The 16282-nt window shown below is 50.0% G+C and overlaps 1 protein-coding gene across 1 annotated transcript in view; it reads right to left on the bottom strand.

The window, feature by feature from the left end:
* Positions 1-1373: 1373 nt before the first annotated feature.
* SELENOT (selenoprotein T) overlaps positions 1374-16282 on the bottom strand; it is a 19540-nt gene continuing 4631 nt past the window's right edge. The window contains exons 2-6 of the mRNA XM_044290888.1: positions 12282-12392; positions 10802-10928; positions 10288-10375; positions 4264-4419; positions 1374-2039 (exon numbers count right to left, since the gene is read on the bottom strand). Coding sequence (XP_044146823.1) covers positions 4292-4419; positions 10288-10375; positions 10802-10928; positions 12282-12392 — 454 coding nt within the window. The 3' untranslated portion in view covers positions 1374-2039; positions 4264-4291. The remainder of the gene's footprint in view (positions 2040-4263; positions 4420-10287; positions 10376-10801; positions 10929-12281; positions 12393-16282) is intronic.

Below are 16282 nucleotides of genomic sequence, written 5' to 3'. Positions count from 1 at the left end.
TTGGCCGGAGAAAATACCGCAGTATGCTGCAGTTTTCTCTCCAGCCAAAAACTCTGAACACTTGCCGGAATGGTGGAGCCGGCATTAATTTCCATTGAAATGCATTAATTCCAGATCCTGCCCCAGGTGTTCCGGCAAAACGGAATCGGGTTTCCGGTCTGCGCATGCGTAGATCTTTAAAAATGCCCAAAAAAAAATAAAAAAAATACCGGATCCGTTTTTTCCGGATGACACCGGAGACACAGATCCGGTATTTGAATGCATTTGTCAGACAGATCCACATCTGGATCAGTCTGACAAATGCCATCCGTTTGCGTCCGGATTGCCGGAAACGGCAGGCAGTACCTGCGACGGAACTGCCTGCCAGAATCCTCTGCCGCAAGTGTCAAAGTACCCTAAAAGGGTTCTATGGGATTTACATATTCATAATCTATCCTAGGGACTCCCAGTAACCCACTTATCAGCTGTATTTAGAGGCTGCAGTGTTCCGTGACATGTTCATTAGTCACATGACCTAGGCACAGTTCGGCATCATTCAAGTGAATGCCACATGAACTCAGCACAGGGACATGAGCAGTGTATGACAAGTTGCTGCTAAAATAAACTGCATAGAATTCTAAAAGGATGTCTACGTAGCTATGTTCAAAGAATATTGGACCCCCGGTCTATAGAACCATAATTTTTGGATCATGAAGTGGCTGTTGGTGCCAGGACCCATTGTTCTGCGCATTAACACCCCTAATTAGATGGAAACAGAAGCCAGTTGTAGTACGTCACTTCTGTTCATCCCCCTCCTCTAAAACTCTTGTACAATGGACACTTGGTACGACTTCAAGTGGAGAGATTTCAGTACATCGGCATGTTATCCTGCTGACAGGTGCCTACTGGGATAATTTGATAAGTTGATTTCCTCAGACTTCTCACAATCCTCTTCTGAACGTCAGCGATGGGCGTCCACGCCAAACCACTTATTACTGCTCTCTGCTGGATCGGGAACATCTGGAAACTGACCAGCAAAACAATCCTGTTTCTTTGAATGAACCTGTGCGCCCTCCACAACTTTCAGGGATCCATGCTCGATGTAGGTGCGGGTCCCGGAGGTGGGACCCACATCTATCAGACAACGTGGGCATATCTTAGAGATATGTCCCTTTTGTCCGAGATGGGGAAAACCCCTTTAAACTACTGTGGTAAAATGAAAATTAGCTCTGTTTGATTGCTATGAGCAACAAATTTTTACTTCAAGACCTTTATGATGAATGAGGCCTGCACATAGCGCAGAGAAAACTGGTTGACCGACTGTAGAGTCTGATTGGATTACGTTACAGGTTTAGTGTGAACATGCAGAACACAAATGGAGCCCACACACATTATGATGTTTTACTGTAATGGTAGGTTTATTTAACTTAATTTGCATCTTCTGTAAAGGACTAGTATATAAAGGCTCAGTTTAAAAACTCTACATTGACTCGAATACAACAGAATAGCTCACTCTTCCTTAAACAGTCACAGGTATATTTTTAATGCCTATAAATTTGCTTATAATTTAGAATAACTTAGTGATCTGCAATATAATCTTATTATACAGAACATTGACAAAACTAAACGAGGCCAACTGATGCAGATTGTTGGCATCCTTGCTTGTTATAGCATCACTTTAAACTATAAAAAGAACAGATTCTTATAAAAATTAGATATCAAAGACAAAAATCTCAGGAGGGGAAAAAAAATTAGATAACCTATTCCAACACTGTAAATGATGAATATAAAACAAGGTTTAATGCCAGCATTATGTGACGTATAGAACAATGAAAGAATGGCTTCAAAATAAAACGGGTTGAATCTACACAGATTTTCATTGCACGGTGTCTGTAGAACTCCACAAGATAGCAGCGCTCAGAAAAAGTCTTGCATGTAGAACTTTAAAAGGTTCAACGAGGTGGCAGAGACATCCAGCCTGCACTAACAGGAACTGTCTTCAGAGCAGGCCTTCATAAACACCAGCCCCGCTGAGTCCTTCATAAAAGTGCACGTCATGCCTGGAAGCATTAGAAATAGGATTTAGTGAGTTTATTTATTAGTATCTTTTCTGTGATCAATTAAAGGGGTTATCCCATGACTAAAGTAAAAAATGAAAAATCAAAACATCACATAGGACATGACAACTTCTTTCTAATAAAGCTAGAACCAGCCCTGTACCTCACATGGATCCAGAGATCTCCCCATTCATTGCTCTGCTAGATTTATATCAAGCCGACAGCTCCAGGGGAGTGTCTTTTCTGCCGCAGCTAAGGGGGCGTGTCCATGCTCTCCCCATCACAGCTCAGGGGGCGTGTCTCAGCTCTCCCTATCACAGCTCAGGGGGCTGTTGAAGGATGAAACTGAGCATGTGCGGCCATCTCAGTGAGCAGGTCAAAATAAGAACAAACAGCAGCTGGCGCTATACAGGTACATGTTATTGAATAATTCAGTGGCTGTACAAAAAAAAAAAAAATGTATTACATGCAATTACAAAAGAATTCAGATCCAGGTGCTGGTTTAAAAACTGGAATATATTTCGTGGGACAACCCCTTTAATTTCTACCTCAATAGACATTAAGTTACACATATGTATTCAATCTGTTTTATTTCTACCTACCAGCGCCACTGCAAGTTTATACCATAAGGTAACTACATTCTATCAATTTTGTACCCTGGGCGGCAGCAGCAAAGCCCGTTATATACACTGTGCAGCAGACCTCTAACTGGAGGTTGGTGGATTTTTTGTATGGGAGTGCTCTTGATTCTTTCTGTAATATCTCAAGCTACACATTAATTTAGAGATTCGGCCGGATGGCCCTAAAATCCGGACACTGACCCAGGGATCTACACATCCTTCCCCAGTCGTAGCAAGCCATTCTCCAGGGCATATACCTATGCATGAAGACATTATTACATGAGTTTGGCTGGTGCTAGGAGTGGAGTATAATATGGTGACATGCAGGAGCTTTTGTGCTGTAGTACCCATGCATGGTGTATGACAGACATTACTAAATGGACAAGTCTACCTAACACTAGGCATTGCTAGATGAATTAAGCCCATTTGGCAGACACTATGTATGAAAAAAGACATGGGAGATTTCATTTAGCTAGAAAAACAAAGCTGTTACTACCAAATAATTGGCATTACTGCACATTCACTACAGTGAAGGAATATCTGCAGGATGGCACTAGCCTGTAGGCACCATGTGGCTCTAGTAAAATTACAGTGCTTAGGGAGGACATCTTCTGAAAAATGAGCTTCTATGATTGAGGTGTATAAAGGACAGCAAGTCATGTAATGGGGTTACAAAATTACTTCCCATCACCCCTATTAAACATTTATATATCATGTAAAACTTCCCTACGATTGAGTTTTAAAATGCCCGCACCCCCACTAATCAGCTGTTTCACACACCCAACTGGCGTACGGAACAGCATACAGACCTGGAAGCAGAAGGCACTGTACATTGCGTAGTGGCCTCGTGAATGGGAGCTGAGCTGCAATAGACTGGCAATTACACAGGGTACGAAGCCTTCAGTACACTGTATATAGTTTCCAATACCTGGCCGGTTGGGGTGCTGGGGGTCAGATTCCCACCGGTCTGATACTGATGACTGAAGAGAAGTGAACCACACCAAGTGTTCGTCATTTGTGAGTGGCTGTCTTTACTTCTGAAGACGCTCCAGACAATCTTGCAGCTGTTCCAAGTAGTGGCGCTTCCACACAGCATAGTGGCGCATACATAGTTGCTGCTCTGGAAGTGAAGCCACTGTGCTTGTGCCACTACTCGGGGCAGGTGCAAAGTTGTCAAGGCCAGGCAAAATGTCCAACCCTGTCAGTCAAGAGACAGGGGGGACAGCCCCTCGCAGGTGAAGAACTCTTGTTGATGAGAGGAAGAGATTCGTATGAATTGAGATTTGCTTATCTCTAATTTATGACCTATCCTGATAACAGGTGATGACAAGTGACTTCCCTTCTAATATTTATACTGTAACAGCTCCATGCAAGAAGCAGACGCTGCCTGATAATACCATGCTCAAAGATTTTAACTTTATATAAAAAAAAATAAAACACTAGAGTAATCTCATTAATATTGCAGGTTCCAGGGCTTTCCTCACCCCTTTCCTATTTTTACAACTTGGTTGCAGGAAATGTGTCCCCCCCCCCCAGCATTCTATATTTATTTATAACAGGTATACAGTATTCCAGAAGAAAAAGGCTACAAACATCCACACACTTACAAGACTAATCTGGTGCTGAAAGACGTGGCTATGAGCGGTGGTGGTTGTGAATCGCATCCATGTTAACATTTAGCTTCATTTCATTATCAATAATTTGGACAAGCTGCTGCATTGACGGGAGATGACCAGATTCTAGCTTTGACCACACAGGTACATCTGGGGGAAAAATACAACAAAATAAGACAAAGACAAAACTGACGGGATTTGACCAACTCAACATGAAGGAATACAGCGAGCCCTCAACACATGTTTCTATTACACTCATTGACAAAAACAACGCACCCAGATAGAAATGTTGGATTGCTGCAAAACTCAGCATGCAGTTATGTCTCAGATATGTGGTACAGGTGTGGTCTGATTAGACACTGGGTCTAAATCAAGAGGGCGTAAAGTGCTTTCCCTGCAGCCCTATAAAGATGCTTTCAGAGGCTACTTTTGGGTAGTGTACCTCTTGGTGAGAGATCGATGACTGCTATACTTGCCTCTAAAACACACTCGAAGACTTTCTGGCCAGTTGACAGAGAGGGGGTACATCTCTACATAGAGAAGCAAGGAGGTTGTTTTGACCAGATGTCTTTCTTCTGGGCCATTGTGACCTAGCTGTTAAGGTGTTGAAAGCATTTGTTATGCGAGGGCACACACATGGTTCTCAGATAGACCAGTAGTAAAGGGGAACATTTGATCTGCTGACCAGCATGATCCGCTCCCATAGTTTTGTTGCCCACCATCCAGACACAGGTAGTAACTTTATTAAATGGGTTATCCCATCTTAGACAATGGGGGCATATCGCTAGGATATGCCCCCATTTTCTGATAGGTGCAGGTCCCACCTCTGCGCATGCGTAGCCACCCTCCATTCATTTCTATGGAGACGCCGAAAATAGCCGAGAGCTGGCTCGGCTATTTCAGTCGGCCCCATAGAAATGAATGGGAGCGATGGCCGCGCATGTTATGTCGCCCATTATGAGTCCTGCCATTGACAGACAGCCTCTGTTGCCTTCATTTGCTGTGATATCGCGAATGAGAAACATGGACTGCTATGGACTGAAACCTTAGTCTTTAGTGGTGAATGTATGTAGGCCCTGTTTGGAATCCCAAAACGGTCGTGTTCGATTATGGAGGCCAGGTGGTGAAAGCGTCAAGCCTGCCTTTGTTGTGGAGGGACAAGAATAGGCATCTCTATGGGGGTGCCAGGCGGGTGTAGGGTTGGACGATATCAAAAATATTCCCACGATAACGATATTAAGAAATTTATCGCGATAACGATATATATCGCGATAAATGCCCATTTAGAAGAAAAAAACACTTGGGGCCACAAGGAGACGTTATACTGTATGGGGGCAGCCACAAGGAGACGTTATACTGTATGGGGGCAGCCACAATGAGGCGTTACACTGTATGGGGGCAGCCACAAGGAGGCGTTACACTGTATGGGGGCAGCCACAAGGAGGCGTTACACTGTATGGGGGCAGCCACAAGGAGGCGTTACACTGTATGGGGGCAGCCACAAGGAGACGTTACACTGTATGGGGGCAGCCACAAGGAGACGTTACACTGTATGGGGGCAGCCACAAGGAGACGTTACACTGTATGGGGGCAGCCACAAGGAGACGTTACACTGTATGGGGGCAGCCACAAGGAGACGTTACACTGTATGGGGCCGGCCACAAGGAGAGGTTACACTGTATGGGGCCGGCCACAAGGAGAGGTTACACTGTATGGGGGCGGCCACAAGGAGAGGTTACACTGTATGGGGGCGGCCACAAGGAGAGGTTACACTGTATGGGGGCGGCCACAAGGAGACGTTACACTGTATGGGGGCGGCCACAAGGAGACGTTATACTGTATGGGGGCCGGCCACAAGGAGAGGTTATACTGTATGGGGGCCGGCCACAAGGAGAGGTTATACTGTATGGGGCCGGCCACAAGGAGAGGTTATACTGTATGGGGGCGGCCACAAGGAGACGTTACACTGTATGGGGGCGGCCACAAGGAGACCTTACACTGTATGGGGGCAGCCACAAGGAGACCTTACACTGTATGGGGGGCCAGCCAGCAGGAGACCTTACACTGTATGGGGGCCAGCCAGCAGGAGACCTTACACTGTATGGGGGGCAGCCAGCAGGAGACCTTACACTGTATGGGGGGCCAGCCAGCAGGAGACGTTACACTGTATGGGGGGCAGCCAGCAGGAGACGTTACACTGTATGGGGGGCCAGCAGGAGACGTTATACTGTATGGGGGGCCAGCAGGAGACGTTATACTGTATGGGGGGCCAGCAGGAGACGTATACTGTATGGGGGGCCAGCAGGAGCGTATGGGGGGCCAGCAGGAGACGTTATACTGTATGGGGGGCCAGCAGGAGACGTTATACTGTATGGGGGGCCAGCAGGAGACGTTATACTGTATGGGGGGCCAGCAGGAGACGTTATACTGTATGGGGGGCCAGCAGGAGACGTTATACTGTATGGGGGGCCAGCAGGAGACGTTATACTGTATGGGGGGCCAGCAGGAGACGTTATACTGTATGGGGGGCCAGCAGGAGACGTTATACTGTATGGGGGGCCAGCAGGAGACGTTATACTGTATGGGGGGCCAGCAGGAGACGTTATACTGTATGGGGGGCCAGCAGGAGACGTTATACTGTATGGGGGGCCAGCAGGAGACGTTATACTGTATGGGGGGCCAGCAGGAGACGTTATACTGTATGGGGGGCCAGCAGGAGACGTTATACTGTATGGGGGGCCAGCAGGAGACGTTATACTGTATGGGGGGCCAGCAGGAGACGTTATACTGTATGGGGGGCCAGCAGGAGACGTTATACTGTATGGGGGGCCAGCAGGAGACGTTATACTGTATGGGGGGCCAGCAGGAGACGTTATACTGTATGGGGGGCCAGCAGGAGACGTTATACTGTATGGGGGGCCAGCAGGAGACGTTATACTGTATGGGGGGCCAGCAGGAGACGTTATACTGTATGGGGGGGCCAGCAGGAGACGTTATACTGTATGGGGGGGCCAGCAGGAGACGTTATACTGTATGGGGGGGCCAGCAGGAGACGTTATACTGTATGGGGGGCCAGCAGGAGACGTTATACTGTATGGGGGGTCACAAGGAGCGCAGCCGCAAGGAGCCATTACATACAGTTATAATGGGGTGCAGCAGTCACAAAAGGAAACATTACTTAGAGTATATGGGGCAGGGGGGCAGCAGCTGCCCCCTCCATGTCTTATGGCTACCTGTGTGACTGTGACATAAGTTGTCACCGGTGACCTGTCTGGCCAGTGTGCCGGGTGCCCACCATAATTCCTTCTTGTTGGTCAACCGTCATGCTCATCATGTCAAACAGTCATGGGGGAGCCGGGAGGTACTGGAGGGAGACAGGAGTGCAGGGACTCATGATGGCTCAGGAGCATGCAGCTAGTGGCACTGGTAGGCGGCGCAGCCAGGCATGAAGGACCGACTGAGTGGGCACTGGGCCTGGGCCAAGTCATATAACTGGGGTAATAGGCAGAAGTTAGAACTGTGGAGCGACATTTTACACCTTTTAATAGCTGCCCGTCGACAGTCACTCTAATCTCTTCTCTCCGCAGGGGGTGGGTGGGACGGGAGTCGGACGGAGCGTAGCAGGTTCTTCTCTGAGTCTGACTAACTTTCCCGCCACTCGCTGCTGCTGTAGTCTGTAAGTGTACTGCGCTCAGCTCTGCTAGTCTCGGCCTGGGGGCGTGCTGATTCCGACGTTAGAGTAGACGTCGGTCGGTGGGTGGAGTCGGAGACAGCGCATTCAGAACAAGCAGGAGGAGATATAGCTAATGATGGGTGGGGGCAGCGCAGCGGTGCCGCGGACTCTGTTTTTAAAGCTGTGACGTAACGAAATATACCGCGGTATTAGGAAACGGCGATATCGCCATATCGCTGTTTTTTTAATACCGCGGTATATCGAAAAACCGGTATATCGCCCAACCCTAGGCGGGTGTGTTGCGGATCTGCAATTTGCGGGTCCGCAACACACCACGGACGTGTTAATGACGCCTAATGCTCATCCATACACAGCAAGGGTTTCCCTGGAATGTCTCCACCAGATTGCAACAGCTTTATCGCCAAATCAAATTTACAGGACCAGCTCGGATACCAGCTTCAGCAACCTGTAAGTGTGCAGGATCTACAGGCCCAGCTGTACATCTGTGGGCAAATGTGCTGCAGGATACCACAGAGAACCTGAATGCCTCCATGCCCAACCATACCTCATCTGGTATCCAGGCTAGAGGCGCCCAGCAGAGCACTAGAGCCTCCTCTCAATTGTACAGTTTTCCCCAACAATCTTATCCTTTTCGCTCTAATATTGTAATCACTTACATATATAATTTGACATGATGTGTAAATGTATCAGCTACGATTGTGAAACTGAAAAAAGTGCCATCTATTGGGGAAATATGGAAGAGCATGTGCAGCTTGTAAACTTGCCATACACAATAACTAAACATTTTGGTGCTCACGGTTGGTCTGTGGTGGACGTTTTGGATGGAAAATCTCCAACCAAAAGGTCTGAACAGTTGACAGAAAATGGCCCAAATCAGTCTTTTCAGCCCTCTAAGGCTAGTTCCACCAGGCAATATGTGGCATGTGACAGTAAGTCGCAGAAAAGCTGCACTTGTGTAGCGTGATTACTTTAGAACTGTGGTTCGGGTGTGAAAACAGCCAAGTAACAGAAGAGGTGCGTGTGACTTCCATTAAAGTCAATGGAGGAAAAGTTGCTCTCCACTCATAACACAGAATAAGACAAGTCTTGATTTTTTGTGACTGTTACACAACTTTGTCATGCAAAACAAGAAGCCGTAAGCTAAAAGATAATCAGTGGCATGACTTGGCAGCCTATGTACAACGCAGGGAAATTTACAGAGACTGGTACCTCATACACCAGTGCACTGGTGTAAGGTCTGCCAAGTTTATTAAGAGGTGCATGCGTCCTATTTGAGGACAATAGGCATTGTTAAAAAATGGATACAACAGAAGTCATCCGTATTTTTTGTGGATAGCAAAATACGCACGGTCGTGTAAATGCACCATTAGGGCTCATTCACTCACCCGTTCCCGTGCATTAGGGGCAATTTGCGGTCCCCAGTGCGCATGCACCATATGTGCGGCTGCCTCGACGGATCCAGACCCATCTAACATGTTCTATCTTTTTGCGGTGTGGAGGCATGGACAGAAACCCCACAGAAGCACCCCGTAGTGGTTCAGTGCCTCCGTTCCACACCGACCTTCCGGATAGCGGATCCATTCTAGTGACTGGGTCCACATCCGTGATGCGGGGTGCACACGGCCAGTGCTCACATATTGTGGACCCGCTGTTTGCGGGACGCAGTATGGGCACAGCCGAACAGTGGCCATGTGAATGAGCCCTTAAGTGGGTGACAGGTTGCCTTGAAGACTTACTTCTACAGTATTCGGGTCCATTCACACGACCGCAATTCTGTTCCGCATTTAGCGGAATGGAATTGCGGACCCATTAATTTCTATGGGGCTGCACAATGTGCTGCCTGGATCCGGAAATGCAGACCCACATTTCTGTTCCCGAAAATAAAATAGGACATGTCGAAAATAAAATAGGACATGTCCTATTGTTGTCCGCAATTGCGGACATGATTAGGCATATTCTATTATAGTGCCGGCGATGTGTGGTCCACAAAATGCGGAACGCACATTGCCGGTGTCCGTGTTTTGCGGATCCGCAAAACACACACGGATGTATGAATTGACCCTTAGTTATTAGGGTCTGATAGCTTTGTGAACAAGAGGACAAAGTGTTAAACAGTTAATTATTTATAGCGTATCCTGAAGCAGGGATCGGTTGCGACTTCTCCATGCAAAGGTTAACCAGCATAAGCAATACTTAACATTAGTCCCTTCACGTTACAGCTGAAGCACATATGTAGATGGACTTGTATTTACAGAGCCGTATGGAAATGGTCTACATGCTAATTGCTCAAAAGCCACTAAACCCTGAGCAAGTTTAACATTTACCATTCAAAGTGACCTCGAAGGCCCCGGTGGACATACACTGGTTCTCAATCATGTTGCTCAGGAAGAAAACCATCATGCAGGCATAGACCTAGCGAGAAACAACAAGCAGAGAAAATCTCAATATCCCATCGTCAGAGGATCAGGAAATGTACAAAATCAAGTCATAAACCGGGTTATCAGCAGAAACAAACAAAATTATGACTCAAAGACATTAGGATCTTATGCAAGAGTGTCAGCTTTCCTGACGAGAGGCTTTACTCAAGACAATAAAGTCACTTTGCTGTGTCAGTTTCCTTTTCTTAGCACTCTCTCAGTGCTTGGTCTCAGAGCAGGCACTTGTTCCTTGGACGCACAGATGATGAAACTACCAGCAATAGACATCATTATATATAACAGTGTATGCACAGTAACTGAAATCTACAGCTCCTTCCCCGGGGAGGTAGAGAACAGAGTCCTGCACTTCTAATACAGATCCCATTATTATCTCTATAGTCAATCCTAGGAGGTCACCAACCTTATTTTCTTGTCCCCACAGCCAAAGACCTGGAGCTTGCATGCCCAAAAATGCAAAGGGATCCTTTCCGACGATTATTAATCCTATTAATACTAGCTTGAAGACTGACAGGAACGAGGCAATGTGTCTAAGAACAAAATACATTACGATACTTGTGTCAAACACAGGAGGCACGTAAAGCGAATATTCAGGATTTACTGTCAAATTGTTAACATTCCCACCCATGAAAGCAGCAGAATACTTTAAGGGCCGTCGCCCACGAGAGTCCATTGCAGGAAGGATTTATAATGCTGTGTGCCTCTGCTTGACCTTACTGCTACAGGTTCATACTGACGGCTTTATGTCACTAAGATCCTGTAGATGTAAGGTCAAGCCAAGGCACAGAGCATTATAAATCATGATAATGAGTCTAGCGGAGGATCACACACACACACAGCCTGATTCCTGCAATGGATTTGCTTGTGTGCAACAGCCCCAAGTATCTCAGCCGTGAAGATATTAATGCTTAAAGGGGTTGCCCAAGATAATTATAAATTGTGGTCAAGCCCTAAAATGGCTTCAAATAAAATAAAAAACCTGATACTGTTCTTGCGCTTCTCCATTTTTCCTACCACTGCTTGTTTATAAACCGCAGTAATGTAACGGTGTACACCATGTGACCACTGCAGCCAATCACTGTCCTCAGAGGTCTAAAGCTGGCTCTAGTGATTGGGCGAGATGGTGACATGCCGTACACAGAGGTCGCCAGGACCGGACTACAAAACTAAAAGGAATATCATTTTTTCTTAAACCTTTTCACAGCTTGTCTAAAATGGATAAATTATCTCAATCTCATACATTGGATTATATCGCTAGGATATGCCCCCGATTTCTGATAAGTGTGGGATCCACCGATTGGACTTGCACCTCTAACTAGAATGAAGCCAGCCAAGTTAAGAGCGGACCGCGCATGTGTGGCCGCTCTCCATTCATTTTTATGGGACTGGCGAATGGCGTGCTCGGCTTTTTTCAGAAGCCCCATAGCAATGACTGGAAAGCGCACCTCGCAAGTGTGGCCACCTCTCCCTTCACTTCTACAGTGTGACAGAAATAGCCAAGCCAGTGCTTAGAACGCATAGAAATTAATGAAGGGTGGTTGCGCATGCGCAGTCCACTCTCCACTTATGCGGGCGCCGTTCTAGAGATCAGTGTGGGCCAACCCCTTTAAGGGAGATAGAATTAGAAGGGGAAAAAAAGGGGGGGGGGGGGGGGCATGCATTGCGAAGGAATCTACAAGTTGAAAATGATGATGCCACACAGAAGTGAGTACACGGGGGGAGTGCAGATAAAAATGGAGCCGTTTCCAGCTCTCATTCCTCTACCTCAGCAGTTGCCATGGACTCTGCTCCACTAACTTCTCTTGCAGTTGCTGCTCCTACCCCTGCGCATACAGAACAGCTATGTACAGAGCGGAGGACGGTCACAGATTCCAATTACTTACCTATAAAGGGCGTGGGGAAGATAATTCTCTCCTTCGATGCGGATGTCTGGGTACCGCTGGCTGATGACCCGCATGTACTCTTCAAACACCCGCCGGTAACCTCAGGAGATGCTGGGGGGAGGAAGAGAAGACTCGGTTATCCAGGAGGAGCGTGCACAACCTAATCCGGGGTGACCCTCATCTGTAATAATCCCAATTCCTCTCGGTGGTTATGAATGGATCACTTACAGTAACACGGCACATGACGGATATTGCCAGCAATCACCAGGATGATATTAGATCGTTTCAATTGCAAACACTGAACATAAAAGCCGGTTTCTCCAGTGATTTACACCCTGCCATCTGCCCAGTAACACGGCAGTGTAACATCAGGGCAGACAACAGCACCCATCCGAGAGCTTATTTTACCCCCCGCCATTCTCAGCTGCCGAATGTGCATGGACATCTATAGATGGGTTACATTCCTCCCAAATACCTGACAGGGGCATGCCACCGAGTGTGCATGTGTTTTCAATGGGGAAAGAGGAATAAACCACTGCCAGCCTCTTCTGCAAGTGAAATGGATCAGGCATATTGACAACCAACATGCCTGACCCTTCTTTCCCCTGATGTGTGCCTAGCCCCCCCCCCCCCCCCCATTAAGGTGGACTTAAACAGGGAGACTAGAGGGCAATTGTCGGCATTCCCGACAGTCGGCTGCTCTTTCAGTGGAGGTGAAGTGCTACACTCACATGCAGCGATCACCTCCACAGTATGCGGATGAGGGATCGCTATGGTGAATGCTCGGCCTCAAATAGCTGCATTGTTTCTGGGCTGCCAATCACTATTTAGACCGCACGATATGCTGCCCAGAAACGATCATTTAGGTGCCCGCACTAACGACAAGATCACCAGATGAACGACCTTCTCACTTGTCCATCGGGCGATCAGTGGCACCTTTAGACGGGCAGTCACATTCGTTCCCAATAATATCACCCCATCTAAACCTACCCTTAGCCAGTCTCAACTGCCAACTTAATTCTAATACCAATGACGTACCTCAAGATGAGGCGTTCTCCTCCAGAAGCAAAACCACTGATCTCATGAATGACGAGGCTCTACAGACCGACCATCTAACATGTACGGTGGTGCCCCGGCTCTGAACGGACGTCATATGTTGAAGGCACAGGATCCGGGAGGATAGATTTCAACACCCCCTGACACTTCATTGCCTTGGGAGATATTGCTCCTCTCTCCCTACCAAAAACACACGCACACTTGGCAAGACAGAGGGCATGCTTAAGTGGAGAAACCGCCGTCAGACACGTGTGCGGCTGACAACTATCTAGGGTGTATGGGCAGCTCTGAAAACAGGCTCTACAGGTATGTTCACACAGCAGATTCATACGTGCAATATCCTCCAGCGTCCTGTCCTTCCAGATAATGGCAATTAGATCAGACATTACCGGTGTCACCGAGTTCTCCCAAAGACAGTAACAGCAGGTAGGTAGTCACATACCTGACGCCAGCACTACTGTTTGTAGTCTACACACCGGGCTTGTTTCCCCAGCACCCGTCATACAGAACCGGCTTCATTGTTTGTGCCGATGACGAATGCCTGCCATCAACACCTATACTGCGCATATGTGAAAAACATCTGATCGCTGGGGTCAGACAGCTGAGACCACCACAGTCAAGAGAAAAGGGGTCCCCAAGTGCCATCCATTCACTTCTGTGGGACTGCAGGCGATAGCTGTGCCCTGTACGTGGACGGAGCAGTGGTCATGTATGTGCAGTTGTGCACTACCTCTAAATTCACACAGGCAGCTGGGGGGGGGGGGGGTGGAAATCCCCATCCACTTTCACCGTCAGGGGTCCCAGCAAGTCTACATTTATCACCTAACCCGTGGATAGGTAAGTGGAATGCTTGTGGGCCAAGGCCTTTAGGGCATCGGGCACAGCAGTGGACAGGAGGCTGCACAGTGGCACCCCGCACCCATGCTGGTCAGCTGTTTTGGAGTAGCTCTGGCACCAGGAGTCTGGCCCACATGACTTCTGTGCCCCCCCCCATATGACATCTCCCCTCCCCCGGCCCACATGACTTCTGTGCCCCCCCCCCCCATATGACATCTCCCCTCCCCCGGCCCACATGACTTCTGTGCCCCCCCCCCCCCCGTATGACATCTCCCCTCCCCCGGCCCACATGACTTCTGTGCCCCCCCCCCCCATATGACATCTCCCCTCCCCCGGCCCACATGACTTCTGTGCCCCCCCCTCCCCCATATGACATCTCCCCTCCCCAGCCCACATGACTTCTGTGCCCCCCCCCCCCATATGACATCTCCCCTCCCCCGGCCCACATGACTTCTGTGCCCCCCCCCCCCCATATGACATCTCCCCTCCCCCGGCCCACATGACTTCTGTGCCCCCCCCATATGACATCTCCCCTCCCCCGGCCCACATGACCTTCTGTGCCCCCCCCCCCATATGACATCTCCCCTCCCCCGGCCCACATGACTTCTGTGCCCCCCCCCCCCCATATGACATCTCCCCTCCCCCGGCCCACATGACTTCTGTGCCCCCCCCCCCCCCATATGACATCTCCCCTCCCCCGGCCCACATGACCTTCTGTGCCCCCCCCCCCATATGACATCTCCCCTCCCCCGGCCCACATGACCTTCTGTGCCCCCCCCCCATATGACATCTCCCCTCCCCCGGCCCACATGACCTTCTGTGCCCCCCCCCCCATATGACATCTCCCCTCCCCCGGCCCACATGACTTCTGTGCCCCCCCCCCCCCCATATAACATCTCCCCTCCCCCGGCCCACATGACTTCTGTGCCCCCCCCCCCCCCCCCATATAACATCTCCCCTCCCCCGGCCCACATGACTTCTGTGCCCCCCCCCCCCCCCATATAACATCTCCCCTCCCCCGGCCCACATGACTTCTGTGCCCCCCCCCCCCCCCCAACCACCTATTGGACAATTCCCCTCCTCCGGCAGACATGACTTCTGTGCCCCCCCCCATATGACATTTCCCCTCCCCCGGCCCACATGACTTCTGTGCCCCCCCCCGGCCCACATGACTTCTGTGCCCCCCCCCCCATATGACATTTCCCCTCCCCCGGCCCACATGACTTCTGTGCCCCCCCCCCCCCCCCCCATATGACATCTCCCTCCCCCGGCCCACATGACTTCTGTGCCCCCCCCCCATATGACATCTCCCCTCCCCCGGCCCACATGACTTCTGTGCCCCCCCCCCCCCATATGACATCTCCCCTCCCCCGGCCCACATGACTTCTGTGCCCCCCCCCCCCCCATATGACATCTCCCCTCCCCCGGCCCACATGACTTCTGTGCCCCCCCCCCCCATATGACATCTCCCCTCCCCCGGCCCACATGACTTCTGTGCCCCCCCCCCCCCGCCCACATGACTTCTGTGCCCCCCCCCCCATATATGACTTCTGTGCCCCCCCCCCCATATATGACATCTCCCCTCCCCCGGCCCACATGACTTCTGTGCCCCCCCCCCCATATATGACATCTCCCCTCCCCCGGCCCACATGACCTTCTGTGCCCCCCCCCCCCCCATATGACATCTCCCCTCCCCCGGCCCACATGACTTCTGTGCCCCCCCCCCATATATGACATCTCCCCTCCCCCGGCCCACTTGACCTTCTGTGCCCCCCCCCCCATATGACATCTCCCCTCCCCCGGCCCACATGACCTTCTGTGCCCCCCCCCATATGACATCTCCCCTCCCCCGGCCCACATGACCTTCTGTGCCCCCCCCCCCCATATGACATCTCCCCTCCCCCGGCCCACATGACCTTCTGTGCCCCCCCCCCCCCATATGACATCTCCCCTCCCCCGGCCCACATGACCTTCTGTGCCCCCCCCCCATATGACATCTCCCCTCCCCCGGCCCACATGACCTTCTGTGCCCCCCCCCCCATATGACATCTCCCCTCCCCCGCCCACATGACCTTCTGTGCCCCCCCCCCCCCCCCATATGACATCTC

The sequence above is a fragment of the Bufo gargarizans genome, chromosome 4 (genome assembly GCF_014858855.1).
Source record: "Bufo gargarizans isolate SCDJY-AF-19 chromosome 4, ASM1485885v1, whole genome shotgun sequence".
In the NCBI taxonomy this organism is placed as follows: Eukaryota; Metazoa; Chordata; class Amphibia; order Anura; family Bufonidae; genus Bufo; species Bufo gargarizans.
Note: the sequence above shows the minus strand (reverse complement) of the source record. Positions and strands in the feature narration are given on the sequence as shown.